We start from the raw sequence: 18,950 nt of genomic DNA, 5'->3' as shown, positions 1-18,950 counted from the left end.
TATTAGGATGGTGATGATAGATGCACAGGCATTGGAGGGAGGGGCTTCTGATCCAGACATGAAGAATGAGACTGAATTGTCTCCAGGTTGGGTTTTTGGGGTTTTTTTTAACCTACAGGGTTCTCAATCCCTGAAAAATGCCATCCAGTCAAACACTCAAACCAAAAATATATGTCCTCACCTCTCCCTCGTGTTCCAGATGCAATCTTATCTCCTTTGAGAATGCTCTTGCCAAGGTCACTGACGACATTCATGTGGCCAAGTCCAACGGGCACAGCAGTAATTCAACAGTTGGTGCTCCTTCTCAAAAAACTGCCATCTCCCCTCGTGGCTTTGAGGACTCCCTACACGTCAGGTTCTTGTGCAGGTTTCTCTTCGTCTTCACCTCTCATTGCTGGAGCAATGCAGGACTCTGTCTGAGGCAGTCTTCTTTATCTATACGCCCTTCCTAGGTGAGTCTTACCCAGTCACCATTTTTGAATAATATCTGTATTTGATGACTCCCAAACACCCCACCTCAAGCCAGTCTCTTCCCTGAGCTCTAGGATTGGATATCTAACAGCCTTCTCGACATCCTACTTGGTTAATTGGATCCCCTAACTTAAAATATCCACAGTAGAACTCTTAGTTTTCTTCTTTTGATAGCTTCTTCCCCATTTCTCTACACTTCAGAAAAAATGGCACCACCACCACCAGCTGTTCAAGGAGAAAAATCTTAGCATTATCCTTGAATCCTCTCCTTCACCCCTCCACACCATCTTCAAATTCTATCTCCAAAATACATGTCAAATTGCTCCATGTTCTTCCATCTCTAGTGCTACCAACCTGGTCTTCTATCTCCTGCTTGGCTGACCATGAACAATGCAGCTGGCCGGTGTTTTGATGGCTCTGTGGAATCTGCCTCCAACAGGCCCAGGGTCAGAAGTGGAAGGTTCCTGAGGGGCAACCATACCTGAGCTGCTGCCTTCTTCCCCGACTCAACTCCTCACACTCCAGAGGGTATGAAGTTACCTATGCCCAAGGCATCTTGGGCCTCTTAGGCCTGTGTGAGTGTGTGACAGTGTGGGTGCACGCAAGCCAACATATGAGTGCATTGAGAGTATATGTGATAGCATGCACGTGTGAGAATGTGGTGCGAGTATGTGCAACTGTGTGTGTGTGTGTAGGAGGTTGTTCCACATTCCCATTCTCCCAACACTTCTCCGAACTGACTTAGTCAGGGAATTGGCCAAGGATCCCATGGAGTGGATTGTTCTTTGCCAGGCAGTGATGCCAGAGGTGGCCCCAGCTGACTTCTCAGACAGGATATCAGGCCCATCCTCATTCCCTGGCCTTCTATCCTGGCTTTGGAAAGATTTCTGAACACAGTATTCTGGGCAGCTCCTCTCAGAGCAGAGCATGACACTAAATTATGATTCTCAGTATGGAGGTATTTTCCTCTGTGTGAGAAATTCTTCTCCAGTTTCCTGATAACCACATGGTGCTAGGGCACCCATGGCTGTTGTTCACGCGCTCCTGATGCCTCAGTAAGAGAACAAGTAAAGCTCTAGGCTGTGCCAGCAGCCCTTTCTGACCACCCTGGCACCCATGGCCTATTTGCCCAGGGCTGCCTGGACTCTTCCTCCATGGACCCTGGTGAGGGTGGGTGAGGCAGAGAGGCAGAGCGTTTAAGAAGGCAGTCTGGAGCCCCATGGGTCAGCTCTGTGTCTAGCCTCTTCCTAGTCTGTGACCTGGAAAACTTCTTTACCTTGTTAAGATTCCACTTCCACAGCGGTAAACTGAGAATGCTACACGTACTTACCTATTTCAGAGGACTGAAACGCGGATGAGAAAAGAGAATGTATTTAAGTGTGTGGGCCAATGCATCGGCCCCTCTAGTGGAGGGTAGATGAGCTGGCCTCCAGCTGGCCCATGGGGCCAGGTTTAGGCAGCTGCCTCCAGCATGGAGAAGGCACACCCAGCTTGGAAGGTCCTTGAACCCCATTGTTGAAGGCCTTTGTAGTTCCCTCTACGCCCCAGAGGCCTAGTAGGCCCAAAGTGACAGCAGAGAGAAGGGAACCAAGCAGATGCCCTTTCCCTTCCTTCTCTTCCTGGATGAGGCTCAGATGGCAGGGCTCACATAGGCCTTGACAACCTCCTCTGGGAGGGCTGCCCTCTGTTCTGATGAGGGTGCACAGGGCAGGCACACACATCTCCTCAATAATCACCCACTTGGGGAACTCCTCAGCTTTGGCTGTCTGTCCCCATGGCAGTACCTAATGCTGAGCTTGGGTCTCCCAGAGAAATAGAAGGAGAGTGTTTAGGACCCTCAAAGGGGACTCCACCTTCTTTGGCTAGAAGGCAGGTCAACAACTGGGCATGGTTCTTAGTCACAAGGACTCTCTAGAGCTGCATACAGTGGGAACCTCCTCCCCCCCGCCCCCCATGTTGGGAACAGGGCCGGGATTGGGTCACAGGAAGAGAAGAAGGGATTTAGGGATTTTTAAGGAATCTTCTGACTATTGCTTTAAATGAAAGGATCTTTAAAAGCCATACTAATCATTTCTTTGAATGTTGTCTTGTAACGACCAGGTATGTGCACTGAGGGGTCAGAGACTCATAGCTGCAGGATACCCAGAATGTGCCAGGCCATCAATGGCAGAGAGGCATGACCACCAGTCTGGGAGCACAGGGCAGACCTGTGGGGGATGGCCAGGCCCAGAAGGCTAATATTCACCACTTGGGACACCTCCTGAGCCTGACCCCTCCTTCCTGTTTAGCTCCTCCAACTCCTCTCACCTCTTCCCACGGCCAGAGCTCCTGGGTGTTCCCTCCTCCAGCCCCACTTCCTTAGATTCCTTCACCTTCTGTCACAGAACCACAGGGCTGTGCTTCAAGCCATGAGGATAGGTAGGTGGCAGAGCCATGCTTAGCCATTTTCTTTCCCACGAAGGGGACAAGTCCTCTTCTGTGGCTGACACAAATATTTGCAGAACGAATGAATGAATGACGTGCCGGCTGGTCCATGGCTCTATTCTCACCAGTGGTGTCCAGACCCGGAAGTGCAGCTCAGACAGCCCCGGTTGTGGGTCATGGGATGCAGTAAGTGATATGAGCCCCACCTGCTGGAGTGAGTCAGCCTGGGCCCATGAAGGGTGGAGGATGGGACTAGAAAATTCTCTGGAAAATGCACTGCTTTTGGAAAGACACACGAAAAGGCTCTCAACTGCACAGCAGTCCCTGACAGCATGTCGAAATAAGGTTACCCGGCTCTGCAGCAGGTTTTTTTTTTTTTTTTGTAGGGATCGTTTTATTCTTCTGATGCCTACGCAGTACGTGCAGTAGTCACCCTCTGTTACCGGTGAAGAAATGAGGCACAGAGAGGTTAACTGACTCAAGGTCACACAGGCAGGGGGCAATAGTGGCTACATCGCCACAGCCATGCTATACTGCCTCTTGGTGCTGAGGACACTTAAAGATGGAGATGAAAGAATGAACCAGGAAGGGGTTTGAACGTGGGTTGGCAAAGAGGGTCTGAGTCTGCGAAACCTGCATTTGCTGGCTTGTCAAATGGTGGTAGCTGGGAGACCAGGAGACATGGGTTTTAGTCCCAGCTCGCCATTTTCTACATTATCAGTGGCTTTCCCATTCCTGAGCCGCTTCTGAATAATGGGCGGTGCCAGCAACCACTTCACAGGGTGGTGCTGAGAGAGGATTCCAAAGTCTAACAGAGGCGGGAGTGGTGAGGTTGGAAGGAAGGCCAAGGGTTCAGGCCAACAAGAGGCGTAAATGGAGAAGTGAATATTGAGGAACACAAGACCCCAGGGCTGGTGGAGACAGAAACAAACAAGTCCCTCAGGGATCCCTGCCCAACTGCTCTGGGTGGAAGCTCAGTATGAAGCAGCAACACAGCCCCAGGGACAGAAACCTGGCTCTTGTGAATACCCAGGTCCCATCCACGCGGGAGTATGTTTCTTTGGTTTTATTATTACAAACACACCAGGGCTCTGCCACACCTGGGAAATCCTGGGCTCTGAGGGCTCTCCCTACCCTCTCTTTTCTACCTGGACAGGCCACACAGGAGTGTCCAAGCCACGTGGAGGTGCGAGACATGCTTGAAAGAACAGTTCAACTCATAGCTTATAATGATGCCATTTCTCCAGCTGGGAAAGAGCTTTACAAAACCCGTGCCAGGACTCCCCGTCATGCCAGCTTGCTTGATTCATGTTTTGTGAGTTCCACTAAACTTCTTTTCCAGAGCACTTGGCACAGGCAGGAGATTCCACATTTGGGACAGGTCCTCTCTGGAAGTGAATGCTAAGCAGCAACATCCAGGTCTCTGCATGCGGTGGGTTAACAGCCATGTTTTAGGAGTCGGGGGAAATACATGTCTCTCTGTCTCCCTCCCCCCCCACCCCCACTCACCCAAGGCTCAGATCTCATTATAGTGTGTGGCCCATGTACATTGAAGTGTGATATTTGGTTTCAAAAACATTCAGTCTCTTTGGCAAACTGAGAGAAATTGGCGGGAGCTACCGAAGTGTATTCTTCCTGCGGTCCTTGCACTAGTGCTTCATCCTCTCTAATAACCGCTGATAGACCGGGGCTGGAAGAGAGAAGTTTGAAAGGTCAAAAAAGATGCAGACTTCCCTTTGTCTGGGATGCTGTAAGAATCATGAGATGAGGTCCAAGCATCCTCCTTCTGCCATACTTTCCTCTATAGCAGGTGCTTTTGGTCTGTGAAATTTCATATTGACTCAGTATCTGAAGTTCTGAACTGTGATTTTCTAGATCTACCCACTTGTAACCATGTCCTCACCACGGGGTCCTGCCAAGTTCCTGTGCAATGTTCCCAGGCTCCATCTTATGGAGAAGGGAAAGGGATATTCCGTCTGGCCCCAAAGGTGAGGCTTGTTTCATTCACCATGACGTTCTTATCTCTATACAGCAGATGGCAGACTTGGGCCTGCTTGGGGGTAAGGCCCAAGGAGCCTACAGAGACTTCAAGTCAGACCAGACTTACCTAGTTTCACAGAGGTCTGGGAAGCCTGAAAGAAAACACAAGGTGTCAGGTTTTCTAGAGAAACTTATACCTGCACCTGCTAATGGCAGTGGCTTTGCCCATTGCCACCCCTACTCATAAAAAATTCTGTGGGTAAAGAAGAAGAAGGTAACTGCTGGGCCCTGGGGAGCGCCTCAGCTGGGCTTGCAGCCCTCAGTGATGTGCAAGCTGCATCACAAGGAGTCTGAGGAGGACATTCTTGAAGCTGAGCTTTCGCTAAGACTACAGCCTAGGGTTTGAGGAGCTGGGAGGGCACAGTGGCTGACTCTCAGGAGCAGCTGCTCAGGGTGAGAACTCTTCTGAAAACTTCTCTGAAGAGGAAATGCAAATGGAACAGGCATATGAAAAAATGTTCAACATCACTTGTCATCAGGGAAATGCAAATCAAAACTACCATGAGACCATCTTACACCAGTGAGAATGGCACATATTAAAAATAGCAACAACAAATGTTGGCGAGGTGTGGAGAAAAAGGAACTCTTCTGCACTGTTGGTGGGAGTGCAAACTGGTCCAACCACTGTGGAAAGCTGTGTGGAGATTTCTGGACCTACTAACATAGAGCTTCCATATGACCCAGCAATTCCACTCCTAGGTATTTACAAGGACACAGAAACATCATTCAAAGAACACCTGCACCCCTATGTTTATAGCAGCAGTTTACAATAGCTAAGCTTTGGAAACAACCAAATGCCAAATAGATGACTGGATCAAGAAGATGTGGTACATATATACATGGAATATTACTCAGCATTCAAAAAAGATAAACACATGCAATTTGCTGCAACAGGATGGCGCTGGAAGGGATATGCTCAGCGAAATAAGCCAAAAAGAAAAGAAAATACCGGATGGTCTCACTCATAGCAGGAATCTAGAAAACTTAAATAATGGACCAGGAAAATGAAAAACTATAAGAAAGTGAAAATCAAATCAACAAAAAACTATGAACCAGAGCACTTTTAGGGGGCGGGGGCGGGAGGGGAGGGATTGGGGTCAGAATGGGGGGCGCAATTGTATGGGGAATATAACAATAAAATTTATTAAAAAAAAAAAAAAAAAAAAGAACTCTTCTTGAGAGGCACTAGAGAGAGCCTTCTGGTCCAAGGAAAAGGGACATATTCCAGCTCTGTGTTCTGGTCTGCCTTCTGCAGGTTCTTCTCTGGAAACTTCTGCAAGGCACCCCATATTCCTAAGGGGCTCTGCCTGATCCCAAGCAGCAAAAGAGCCTGAGTGGGGCTCCTGGGCCCTGGGAAAGTTGGTGAGCAGGAAGAAAAGCACAGAAAAGCCAGAAGTTCTGAGTGGGAGGTGGAAAGGGAGGTCCACACACATAGCTGGCTCAGTACCATGTATCCAGGATCCACACCACTGCTCAGGAGAGCCCACCAGGACCCAAGATGGGAAATGTCATAGAAAATAGAAAAGTGCAGGGCAATCCAGGCCACCATAAGGCAGATTCAGAATCATTTTCCCTTCCTGGATACATGGATTCCAGAATTCTATCTATTCTCACCAGCAGTGGCTTTCCCATGGACTGAGCTTCATAGGCCTTAGTTTAAAGGCCTGGGCTTTTGCCCAAAAAGGAAGCAGGAGCTTCCAGGCTTCTTTTCTCTGAACACCACACAGGTTACAGCTAAGGATATCCTAAAGGGAGTAGGGAGAAGTTTAGAGAGAGCTTTGGGAGAACAGTCAAGGAAGACAAAGGTTCAGGAAGCCCCTGCCCCGGACCTAAGCAGAAGACCTCCCCAGCTGCTTAGGCCAGAGGCAAGCCTGGCATGCATCTTACCCTGGAAAATGCTGATGCCTGTTTGAAGATTTCAAACGCAGAGTCTGCAAGTTCATCCCCTCGTTCCTGAGGTCTGTTGGCTGGAGAGGAAAGAAAAAGCAGCTTGGGTGAGAGAGAAAATATTAGCATGCCTTCACAAAAACATGACTGAGGGCACTGTGGGACTTTCTGGCTCACATTTTCAGTGAATTTTTCTTTTATAACTCTTCTTAACTCATGGTGGAATTTGACCCATGGGGACAGAGCTCAAAGAATGGTGAATACACAAGAAAGGACAGAAGCTAGACTCAAGCTGAATTTCATGGTAGGCAAAGAGAGCTTACAAGAGGTGAGATACTGTAAGAGGGGTGCTTTGAACCATGTCCACAGTATCCACATGTAACAAACAACTGGGCTATGTCTGAGCAGAGCTGCAGGCGATCCAGTAAGGGGTAATGTGTGCTGGAACGCCGTGTCATTGTGCATTTGAAACCAAGTTCCTACTTTGCTTCAACCAGCCACAATGATGCCGGCCATGGGGCTCCATAAGAGTGTCACATATTATTTTTATCTCTGCTAAGGGCAACTTTTCTATCATGCCCTAGAGGCCACACATTGAGAAGGTAATACCTTCTAGAGGCAGACTCAGTGGAAGGTAATAGCTGCAGGACTTTACCTGGTGGCTGCAGAACACTGGAGATAGCATGGACCACGCCATTAGTGGCCATGATATCAACCTCAGCGACAGGCTCCTTATTGACACACACTGCATTGTTTTTCTAGGAGAAAAAGACAGAAGAATTGCTGATTATAGTGCATATTTATTGTATTCATTCAGTGAATGTTTACTGGCATTTCTAGATGCCATGCCAGATCCTGTGCTAAGTGTTGGGGACACTCTGGGGAATAGAACAGTCCTTGCCTGCTGCAGACCTTCATTCTGGGGATTTATTCTTGTTCCTTGCGTAGACGACACAGCCTACTATAATTCACAAAATCCTCTTCTGTGTTATTTACTTAGTCCTCCCAAAAGTGTGTTATGGTGGCAGATAATGTCCCACTTAACAGAAAACTGAGACTCAGGAGAGGCCACTGGCCTTAGCAGGTGTGACATCTGGGAACTGAGGCCAGCCTCAGGTGCTGGTGACAGGCTCTTTCTACTTCTCAATGCCCCATCTCAAATTTCCTTACCCATCCAGGGTGAATCTATCTCAGGCTTACCTGAATGACCCATGTGACAGATCCCAGGGTGCAGGGAGAACTGAAGCCTGTGACAGACAGGACCCCAATACCCAAATCTAGGAGCTAGAAAATTCTTAGGGGACATGACAATGTCAAACAAGTTATTCATGTCTCTGACTTCCCACACTCAAGAGAAACCAGTGAGCAAAGGCATGACTGAAGGTCAGGCCAGAGCAGTAGGGAGCAGAAACCGAGCCACAGACTGCTAGAGTGGCCCCAACCCAGGGGCAGTCAGTGGCCTTGGCTGGAGCAGCCAGGGTGGCAATGGAAGCTGTCTATTCTTCCTCTCAAGGTAGAGACCCTCTGAACCAGCTCCATAGTAGAACCAGTATCATTAACTTGCAGAAAAAAACACCTCTTGGGGTGACCTGGCTCAGGGTGTAGCTCAGTGAGTCCCTTGTGTGGGGGGGTGGTAAGAAGAGGGTTGGGGATTGATCTCTCAAAACACATGAGTAATTGCCTATCATCTCCTTAAGGGAAGAAAATGCTAATAGCTTCTCTCGGATGCCAAACAGATGCTTTATTCCTCCACAGATCTGGAGGACCTTACTCATGTCTAACTGCAATCTCTCTTGAATTCCCTGAAAGCACTTTTCTCTCTTTCTTTGGACAAAATACAATCAGAGATTCAAAATGCATCTCTGAGGCTGTGTGTGTGTGTGTTTGTGTGTGTTTTGAGTGTTGTGCAGGGGAAGGCTGTGCCCTGGAAACCTGGTGGTAGGACACAGCCAGCCTTTTTATTTTCAGATGCACTCACTGAGCTGACTTCCAGCTTGTCGCCTTGGAGAGACTTCAGCCGCACCAGGGCCCCAATGCCTCCACTGACCAGGATTTCGTCACCAATGTGGTATTTCAGAATATTGGCAAGTTCTTTGGCATTGCCTGCGGATTTGTGAGAAACATGGAGAGTGAATTAATGCAAAGGTTGGTGATTGGTATGGTCAAGGAAAGCCTCCAGAACATGCAAATGGGCACCCCTAAGATGGAGAACTCTCTGTCCAGGAAATAGCGCTCACTGAGCACCCACTGGATGCTCAGCCCTTTGACCCACCAACTGCCTACCAGTCTGGGATACAAGCACATGCCTGTAGCCACGGATCTCCCCTGCAGTCAGTGGGCTGCTGAGTGAAGTATGAGAGCCCTGTGATGCTGAGAAGGAGTTAATCCATACTGCTTCGTGAGTCTGACTCATGTTCCATGAACTAAATATTTGCTTGGAAAGCCAGGGACCTTTCCAGCCCCGGCATCTGGGACATTTCATCATCAGCATGGCTCCCGACAGTTATAACAGTCGTGAAATATTTACACATTCTACCCTCAAATGCATATTCTGAGACGGCTGTTTCCTGAAGGGAGGACTTGAAAGAGTCAACAGCTGTACTCTGGAGGAGCCCTGGAGCCGATGAGATCAGGGCTGAGGGGGGCATCCCCTCCGCAGCATCCCTCCCCCGCAAGTCTCAGCATTCTTTCCAGCCCACAGCAGCCTCTCCACCAACTGGGGAAAGCTTGCGATTACTCACAAAGGTGCACAGGCATTTCCCAAATTAAGTGTAGGAGGCACTTCTCAAAGCTGCCAGCTGCCTTCTCCTCTCTGTCGAGGCAGCCCCTGATACTCACATTACCAGCCAAATGGCTGGATTTCCCCAAGGCTTGTGGATGGTTATTTCTAGCATCTTGAAACTGAGGATGAAGGAAGTTTTAAAGCATTCTGGAGAGTTCATTAGGTTACTGACAAGCCCACGTTAGTGCCATGGAATGGGGACACCAGGTACCTAAGGATTTCTAAACACCCACAACCTGGAGCTGAGAGGAGTTCCCCTTCCACAAAAATATGGCCTGGAGGCACTGAGACTGGCCAGGCTTTGGGTGGTGTGAAGGGCCTTCTTCTGAGGTCCCTATCACCTGGGTGCCAGGAGCGCTGGGGGAGGCAGGGTTTGGGAAGCTTTGGCCATGCCCCTCCTCTACTCCCACATAATTGAAAATGAAAGGCTAGCCGAGCAGGCCCAGGCCACCTGGGGAATATTCCATTCCTGTTGGACAGGGAGAGGATGGAAAGTTTATGTTCCAAATGAACTTCTCCCCTCTTCTCAGGAACATACGTCAGCATCAGAGACATAGGCATTTGGGCAGCAGTGAAGAAAATTAAACAGGACACAAATTTGGCTCACAGCTGCCAGCGGCCTGAATGCTCTATGCTCCTGCATCAGAGTGGGAAGGGAGCTGTCCCTGATGTGGGGCCCTATCAAGGTCCTTCCTCCTTCTCCTCAGACTCAGTTTTCTGTGAGAGGTGGAAGTGTCTCTTATGGGCATCATCAGAGTTGAACACTGAACTCCATCCTGCCTCCCCATCATCTTGGTCATCGCTGACAAGGATGCTCTGAGCTCATTTATTCCTCACAACACACTGAGCAAGGTACTCTTACCACTCCTTTTTCTAGTGAGGAAACTGAGATTCAGTGAGCTGAAGCAACTGGCTAGGGGCCACTCAAGTGGTAAATGCTAGAGCTGGGATGTAAACCAGCTTTTGGGTAACCTGGGAGTCCAAACTCTTAACCACGAGGAGGCCTCAACTACTTGTCTCAGGGCCTGACCAGCTTCTTGGTAAAGCTTTTATCCCGGGACACCTGATGCAGCAAAAGGCTTCTTTATCAGCCCCTCAGCGAAGGGGTTGGTGGTTCTCCACGCTCAGTTCCTCTCTACTTCTTTCTGCCTGGTTGGTGCCCAGGGAAGCTGACTGCTGTAAACGGCATCATGCAGGCCCCCTGCCCTCCTGTAATCAGCAGACAGGAGCCTGGTCAGCAACGGGTACATGGCAGGAGAGGGAGGCTGAGGGCATGCCGGCCTCCTTGCCAGGACCTGACAGCAGCTGCATCTGGCTCTGGCCGCTGCCCTTTGCCCCTCCCCAAGGCACCAGCTCTCCCTGGTCCCTGGGTGGCTGCTCGTCCATGGATGTCATCAGGTCTCGCTGGTTCCCTTCACCCTGACCACACCTCTGCAATCTTGCCTTTAAATTCCTTTTCACCAAATCCTTTGTAACATGCAGCTACCTCCTGTGAGGACCAAACCCATGTGGGTACTTTAAGGAAGTGCACATGTGCTTCAGTTGGTCTTTACCCAAGAGTTTGTTCCGTTCTTCTGGCTCCATGGCTTGGAAGGCTTCGTCAGTGGGCGCAAAGACTGTGTAGACCCCTTCCCGGTTGAGCGTTTCCGTCAGCCCTGCAGTCTGGATGGCGGCTACCAGCATGCTACGGATACACAGAAAACGTCATCTGTGGTGGGAGAGGGTCGCCATCTCCCAAGTACCTCCTCACCTCTGGGGCAGGTGGTGCCCGGGTCACTGGGGTTCCCACCCTTGCTGGTTCTCACCCCGTCCCCCTGCACAAAGAGGCAAAGAGGCCAGTCATCTCCCTCCATAAAGGCTAAGCTCAGCTGAATGGCTAGAAGTCAGAGGCTGGGGGGTGGAGGGTGGGGTGGGGACTGGTCAGAGGCATGGCAGACCCAGAGCCTGGCTGAGCCACTGGGCCCTGGGGATGGGACTCTGGGGAGGGCAGGGTGTGGGTGGCCCCCCAGGGAGCTAAACTCAGGGGCAGGAAGCATTCAACATGACAGCACCCATGAGCAAGCCAGTTGGCATGGAGAGAGCAGGGCAAGAAAACGAAGTGAGTTGGGAGCCCGAGAAAAGCTGCAGGTGCGTTAAGCAGCCACTGCAGGCAGTGACAGACCCATCACACACTTAGAACCAAGTGCGCTTTGCCTACTTGGGACTTTAGGATAAAAGTATGATGTTTTCCTTGCACTTCTGTAGTAACAATGCAATCCCCATTCCCTGTTCCCTCTGGATGTGAGGCTCACACACCCAGAAAACTTTCTCAACTTGAGCTTTCAAGGTGACCCTCATTCTTTCTACAGCCCAAGCCTGGAAGGTTACGAAAGAGCCACCATGTTACCCTGCAGTCGGGGGAAGCTGACAAACAGCTGAGACCCGGCGTCCTGCCCCAGCATGACCACAGGGTGAGGCGGGGCTGCTTACCTGAAGCGACTGTCGCCTTTCAGGATGTCCATGACGGTCCCCATCGGAGGTGTCAGCACCCGGTCCATGGTGAACAGAGTCCCATACCTCCCCCTCTTGTCGTGGGCAGCGATGCAGCTGTTCTCGATGCACAAGCTCTGTGCGGAAGGGGGGCCAAGAAAGGACAGGTTACCCCCCGACATCAGGGACCTCCTGATTTGTTTGGGGTCTGTGCTGACAACACTTATCCATGAATAAATATTGGGATGGGTCTTTTTTTTAATAATTTTTTTTAAAGATTTGTTTATTTATTTATACAAGCACTGGGTATAGTCAGAAGCATGGGAGGATGAGAGGATTCACCAGAGCCAGAGCGGGGAGCAGAGCAGGCAGAAGGACCAAAGTACACTGCTGAGGGGAGCAGCGGGCGGCAGGAGAGGTCTGCGCGCCATGTGGGACCCTCCTCCGGTGGCCGGGGAGCAGCTGGGAATCGAACCAGCGCTGCAGAGGTTGCGGGCAGCTTCGCAACCCAGTGCTCAGCCGCTGCGCCACCAAGGGAGGCCCCTTGGATGGGTCTTTAAGACTAAAATAAAATAGTGTGTTTTCTCCAGTAAGTGGTGCTCCCTAAAGAAAGCATGGCCATAGAGGCCCCAGTAAAGTCGCACAGAGACACCATGATGAGAATATCCTGTTAGATGCGGGCCCTGTCACCAACAATCAAATAAACAATTCACTGACTATAGCGCTGCTAGTGGGTCCCAGGCAAGGGCCATGTGGTGTTGTGCTTCCTGTTTGATATTCTAAGGTAGCTGTGGGCTTAAAGAGACAGAAGAGATAAGAGAAAAGAGAACCTTTCTGATCAAGGAGGGCCATGCTGCATAGCTTCTTCTCATTTATCTATTTATGTATTGTATTTTTTTTTCCTTTAAAATTTTTTGACAGTATTTGCTTCCCCCCACCCCCTCAGATTGAGTCCCCATAGTTCTCATTTAAACTAAGAATTCAAGACCTCCATGCCTCCTCCCTCTGTCTGTCCCTCTGCATTCAAGGTGGATGCTGCTGATGCTGCCAGGGCACACAGGTGTGCGGGCTCTTCCCAAAGGCGCTTAGGAAAGAAGATTCTAATCCTTATGCAGGACCCTATTTCCGTATCCCCTATATCCGGAGATTAATTCTTTCCTTCCTAGAAACCAATTCTCAGGTAAGTGCCTGCTTATTGTTTGTTTACACTAACATTTCTTAAAGGTGAGCCAAAGAAGGAGCACAAAACAATGAGGACCTAGAACTTACATTGCGATAAACAAAAACTCTAAGTTTTTTGCCACCCAGGGTATCCAGGGTCTGTCCATGGTACAGATATTTGGAGGCCAGCTGATCTTTAATCACATGGTTCAGAAGCAAATTCTTGGTATTGGCATCAACAGGCGGAGCTCCATCTGCAAGAGAAGGCATGGCAGGTCCACAGCATGCTCTGGAGATGAGAGAACGAGACACAAATATAGTGAGAAGCCCCGCCCTCCCCTCCGCGGGTTTGGAAATGGAGGTTGAGAAATCAAGCAAGGCCGCCAATACTCTTGAACATCTGGCATCCTCTGCAAATTAAAAACAAGAAAAGGTGCAGATAACTGAGAGTGTTGGAGCCCTGCCCTGAAGGTGCAGAGCCACACGGGCCGCCTCTGCCCTCGCACGGCTGCACCCTCACTCTGACCTCCTGCTATCACCTTGGCAATAGACCCCGAAAAAAAAAAAATGAGGGAGTGTTCCACTCTCTTGACAGATGCAAATTCTGAAATTCCGAGCACCAGATCCCCAAATGCCTGTTCTGCTCTGCCAAATGAAACAACAGAAGTTTCTGATGAAGTCACATCTGCTTTTAGTTGAGCTGGGTGGAAGCGCTAAGGTTCCACGGGGTGCTGTAAATTGGAGAGAGTGGAGGAGCTGACAGCCGTGAGGCAGCTGCCCCGGAGACAAAGCAACAGGGATGTCTCCCCCATGTTACCTTTGAATACAGAATTCAGGGGGGCCAGGAGTGTCACCCGCTCATTTCCGGAGAGATGAGTGCCAAGGCCGGCTTGTCTGTAAAGGTCAATGGCTGTGGAAACGTCAGACTCCATGGCCAACTCAAATACCGTCTTGGCTACAAGGAACAAGACAGTGGGTTCAAAAGTTAAAAGTGCTGTTTTCATTTATCATTCGTCCACCCAGAGCATGACACATATCAACAGGAATGTCACCTCGTGAGTCAACAACCCTCTGAACGCCGCTGTGGCACAACGGGCTTGTGTCATTGAGGGAACAGTTGCCCAGAAAATCTCACTGGCCTGGGGAGTGAGGTGACGTTCACTTTGCAAAGGTCATCCTCCATGCCCAAGCCTTGGTCAGGGCACTGTCTGACTCTGGGGACACTCTCTGTGTCACAGCTGCTGGAAGGTAGATGTTGCTTGTGACCACAGCCATAGAAAGAATGCTGTTCTGTTTTGGTTTATTTCCTGTGAAATTCCCTCACTCCTGGGCATGGCCCTCCCTGGAATTTCAGAATGGGACTAGAAAGCTGAACGAAACATGCTAAAGTCCACTCAGTCATTTCCCCTAGGTCAATGACATTTGGATGGCTTGGGCACCCCTGAGAAAGGAAATGCTCTGAAGTCAGCAGGGTGCTATGGGTGCCAACCAGAGCAGGCAGATCTGAAAGCCTCTCGACTGGCCACTCCCTCCCAGACACCTCCCATGGCTCCCTACTGCCTCCAAGACAGTGCCTGTAATTTCATGCCTGCAGGTTGAGTCGCCTCACAATCTGACCTCCACCCTCTTGGCACCCAGGCTTTCTCTGCTAGAAGGCTATGTGGTGGGGGTAGGAGGGGAAGAGGTCCTGGTGAGCCATCTCGGATGGTGGCATGGCTTACCTGAGTCAGGGATGAGCAGCTCGTCAACTAAGTGGATCACACCGTTGGTGGCCATGACATCTTTATTGGAGATGATGGCCTTCCCATTGATGGTGAGCTTTTCCCCACTGCAGCCCACCTCTAGCGTAGTGCCCTCCAGGGTCTCCACAGACATCCCTGCGACAATGGCTTCTGCACACATGGCTGTCTTCAGGATGTGATTGTTCAGCAGGTCTGGAGGCCAAACAGGACAGGGGTGGAGTCAGGGCCCATTGCAGGCTGACCTCAGTGGCCAGTTTGGGACCTGCTGGCTATGGCAAGCATTCCACTCTCTCTGATGCTGACCTTCAGACAGGGCTGGGCACCCCAGGGCCTAGATCCTGCTCCTCTCCCACCTCCTGTCAGATCTGGTGGGGCTTCTCTCAGATTGCCTGACTGCATCTCAGCTTAGCCACCTGCCAGCTCTGGGACTCTGGGCAAGACAAGACTCTGAGTTTCAACTGCCTCATCAGATAAGTAGTGATGAGATAAGCACTCATCTTCCCTGGGCTGGTGGAAGGATAACATGACATCCCGAATGTAAGGCGCCCCATACAGTGCCTGACAACAGAGTAAATGCCCAACCAATGTTAGGAGGTCACTTATTAGTACTTGACCTTCAAGGATATGGGAAATGAGTTCACCCTGGGATGTTTCAGCTATTGACCTTTATACAAATGAAAAGATGAAAAGTATAGCAAATGACAGTTTTGAATTATTTCTACATTTTGTTTTTGCTCATTGTACCCAAGGCCCTATCAGCTGCCAGAGTTTCTTTTAGGGGTTGGGGATGGTGATCAGTTAGATCCCTTCCACCCCCACCCATATATCATAAATGCAATACTTGGGCCTCCCCGGTGGCGCAGTGGTTGAGCGCCGGGTTGCAAAGCTGCCCGCAGCCTCTGCAGCGCGGGTTCGATCCCCGGCTGCTCCCCGGCCACGGGAGGAGGGTCCCACATGGCGTGCAGACCTCTCCTGCCGCCTGCTGCTCCCCTCAGCAGTGTGCTTCGGTCCTTCTGCCTGCTCTGCTCCCCGCTCTGCCTCTGGTGAATTCTCTCACCCTCACGCGCTTCTGACTGTACCCAGTGCTTGCATAAATAAAAATAAAAAAATAAAATCTTTAAAAAAAAAAAATAAAAATAAATGCAATACTTATTTACTCATCCAGGTGCTGGGTTAGGGACAGGGTAGGGGTTGGGGTAGCACCAGAGGTAGCTGGAGGAACAGTTGGGACGTGCCCCCAGCCCCACCAGGCAGAGCAGGTTCCTGACTGCTGCTCCCCACAGCCCTTTGTCTTGCATTCTCACCAGAGGCAAGTTTCAATTTGTCCAGAGTGTGGGAACCAAAACCGCACTGTCACAGACAAGAGGAAGCTTGGAGGCCCCGCAGCAGTACAGGCTCCTAGAGAAGTGGCAAGAGCTTTGAAAGCGAGTGCTGGCTGGATTTGGCCAGTGGGGGAAAGAAAGGACTGGACACTGGAGTCTTTTCTCTCAAGTCCTTTCTTCCTCTCGGAGAAGGAAACTGGAGGCCAAAGTGGAGTAGGGCGATCTGCCAGGGTCACTCCAAGGGTGAGCAGGCCCAGGGCTGACAGTGAGTCTTTAAAGGGGCACACTAGCCCCACTGCTTCGGGCTAGTCTGTCAGCTCACTAGAGACAGCAGGAGACGGTGGGTGGTGGACTCCTGGCCCTTTGACTGCTGGCGACAGCCCCGAACAGAGGGCCTTGGAGTTGAAGTGGAGGGTACGGGGACCAGCTTCCCCTCCTATCCTTGCTCCCACTTGCTCCTGTCCTCAGCTCCAGTAATAATCAAGGCAGCACTTAACTTAGTGGGTCACTGAGGAAGACCCAGCAAAAGGAAACAAGAGATGATTGTAACTGGCTTTTAACTGTAATTTTGGATGAGGCCCCTGGCCAGACAGAGCAAGAGTGCAAGGGTCAGCCAGATGATTCCACTTCTAGGATGCCAGGACCTGCTTTGCTCTCCCTATACTTGGCCTGTTATACTTTCTGAGCAGCCAAGGCCTGCTCTGGACCACCAACTCTGCCTCCCTCCTCAGCGCAAGTGTGTCCCCACACAAACATTGCTGGATTCCACGCCCGCTCATGTGAACAGGGTTCTGCTCTGGCCGCTGCATCAGGGCTGGGGGTAAGGGGATGGAAGGTGGGTGGCAGTCTGTCTGGATCACTGCAGGTATTGGGCTCAGCCTGGCCACTCGTATGAGGCGCCCGCAGGAGCTGAGGGTGCTCACCTCGCAGGGCCTCCGGGTCACCCAGAATCCGGTTCAAGGTCTCAGCAGGGATCTTCTCAAAGGCCTCATTTGTGGGGGCCAAGAGTGTGAAGGGGCCATCCCCTTCGAGCTGGGTGTTGAGCCCTGATGCAGCCACAGCAGCCTGTTGGGAGGGGAGAGGACAAGATGGAGCTTTCCCCAAAAACTCTGGGGCTCCCTGCAGACAAGATGCATATACAACCTCGCCAATACTCCTTTGGGGGAGCTCCATGCTTTTGTAGAAGCCTGAGATGAATAGAAAAACAGAACCAAAGCTCATTCTCCCCATGTCCTCCCAAGGCCTTGCCAGTACTGAGCTCCAGCCACAGGGCCATCTCCCTGTTACCTCTGGTGCCCTACTGCTTCCCACCTCCGGGCTTTGCCTCTGCCATTCCCTCTGCCTTGAACCCTGTTTCCCTTGCTCCCGTTCCTTCTTTGGGTCTTGGCGAAAATATCCTTTCTCTCTCTAAGGTGGTCAACTTGAGATTGACCCTCTAGCCCATCCCACCCCCAGAAGAAATGCTGTCCTTCTCTCATAGTCATTAGTTACCGGGTAAAAATGATGTGACTGAGCCCATGAGATCACATAACCACCTTCTACAGAGCAGCCAGAATATGGTCTAAAAGCCTGAACAGCTTCCTGCCATGCTTAGGATGGAGGCGGACTCTGGGCCTGCTGGCAAGAAGCTGGTTCCTTCTGGCTCCTTAGTGATCTTGGCTCTGGCCCGGCTCGTCAACTTGTGGATCCTGACCTCAGCCTTTATTTTTGCTCTCTCTTCTACTGGGAGTGCTTCATCCTTGCGTTTTGTGTAACTGGCCTCATGCTCAGGCCTCAGCTCAATAGCCATTCTTTCCAGAGAGCCCTGCCCTGCCAGGCAATCCTGACTGGCCTCCCCCCAGGAAGGACCCACCACTTACTGATCTCATGCTTGGCATAACCTGAGGCTACCTGGTCTGCTTCTTGTCTGTCTCTCCAGAAGGATGTAACAGGACATTCAGGGCAGACCTTTGCCTGTCTCGTTCCCCTCTCTACCCCATCATAATGCCTGGCACTTAGTAAGTATGGGATTAGCAGAAGCCAAGATGGGCATTAGGAAGGGTCAAAGGGGAAGGAGGGAGAAGGAAGACTTGCCAAGCCAAAATAGTAAGATGAGCTATTCAGTGGGGAGCAACTGCTATTAATGGAAACACACCACCAACTCTGTGGGAACATCCCTCTCTGCCAGACCCAGAAAGAAAGCAGGGGGGAGAGCTTAGAAACCCAAGGTCCCATGAGCCCTCCACAGCACTCCCTGAGGCCATATCAATTCCAGCAGGGCCCATGGGTGTTTGCCTCTCTTTGTTGGAGATCTCCAGGGGAGGAGCCACCCCACTCCTATTTGGTATCCTTTGTGGACAGGAAGTTCTTCTTGAATCAGGGCAAAAACCCTGACGGGGCAGCCTAAGTCCACTTCCTCCTGAGCAGCCATGGCCACGAGGAAGGCCCTCTTGCCACTCCACATGTACAAGATGCCTACTGGGCAGATGGTGGAAACAGTATCCCTGTGCCCCTTGAGCCGTCACCAGGCAGGTGGGAAGGAGAGCCCCAGACTCCTGTGTCCACTCTGCTGCTGGCCCCTTTGCTGGTCTGGGCTCCAGGGAAGCATGTACAAGGCTGGAGCAGGGGCCCCCTAGTGGGGACAGGTTTAGCCCAGAAGCATCATGCAGCCTG

General features: G+C 50.9%; 1 protein-coding gene across 1 annotated transcript; it reads right to left on the bottom strand.

The window, feature by feature from the left end:
- Positions 1-3,412: 3,412 nt before the first annotated feature.
- LOC119260131 (transforming growth factor-beta-induced protein ig-h3-like) lies at positions 3,413-17,486 on the bottom strand. Its single transcript, XM_037529011.2, has 11 exons — positions 17,222-17,486; positions 14,956-15,168; positions 14,052-14,189; positions 13,343-13,488; positions 12,074-12,210; positions 11,158-11,288; positions 8,801-8,925; positions 7,478-7,580; positions 6,823-6,902; positions 5,003-5,027; positions 3,413-4,585 (listed from the first exon to the last, which is right to left on the bottom strand). Exons 1-11 carry the CDS (start codon positions 17,469-17,471, stop codon positions 4,545-4,547), a joined length of 1,389 nt encoding a protein of 462 aa, XP_037384908.2. The 5' UTR covers positions 17,472-17,486; the 3' UTR covers positions 3,413-4,544.
- Positions 17,487-18,950: the final 1,464 nt, after the last annotated feature.

This window comes from Talpa occidentalis, unplaced genomic scaffold (genome assembly GCF_014898055.3).
Source record: "Talpa occidentalis isolate TD23 unplaced genomic scaffold, MPIMG_talOcc4v2.1 talOcc4.559, whole genome shotgun sequence".
NCBI lineage: Eukaryota > Metazoa > Chordata > Mammalia > Eulipotyphla > Talpidae > Talpa > Talpa occidentalis.
Note: the sequence above shows the minus strand (reverse complement) of the source record. Positions and strands in the feature narration are given on the sequence as shown.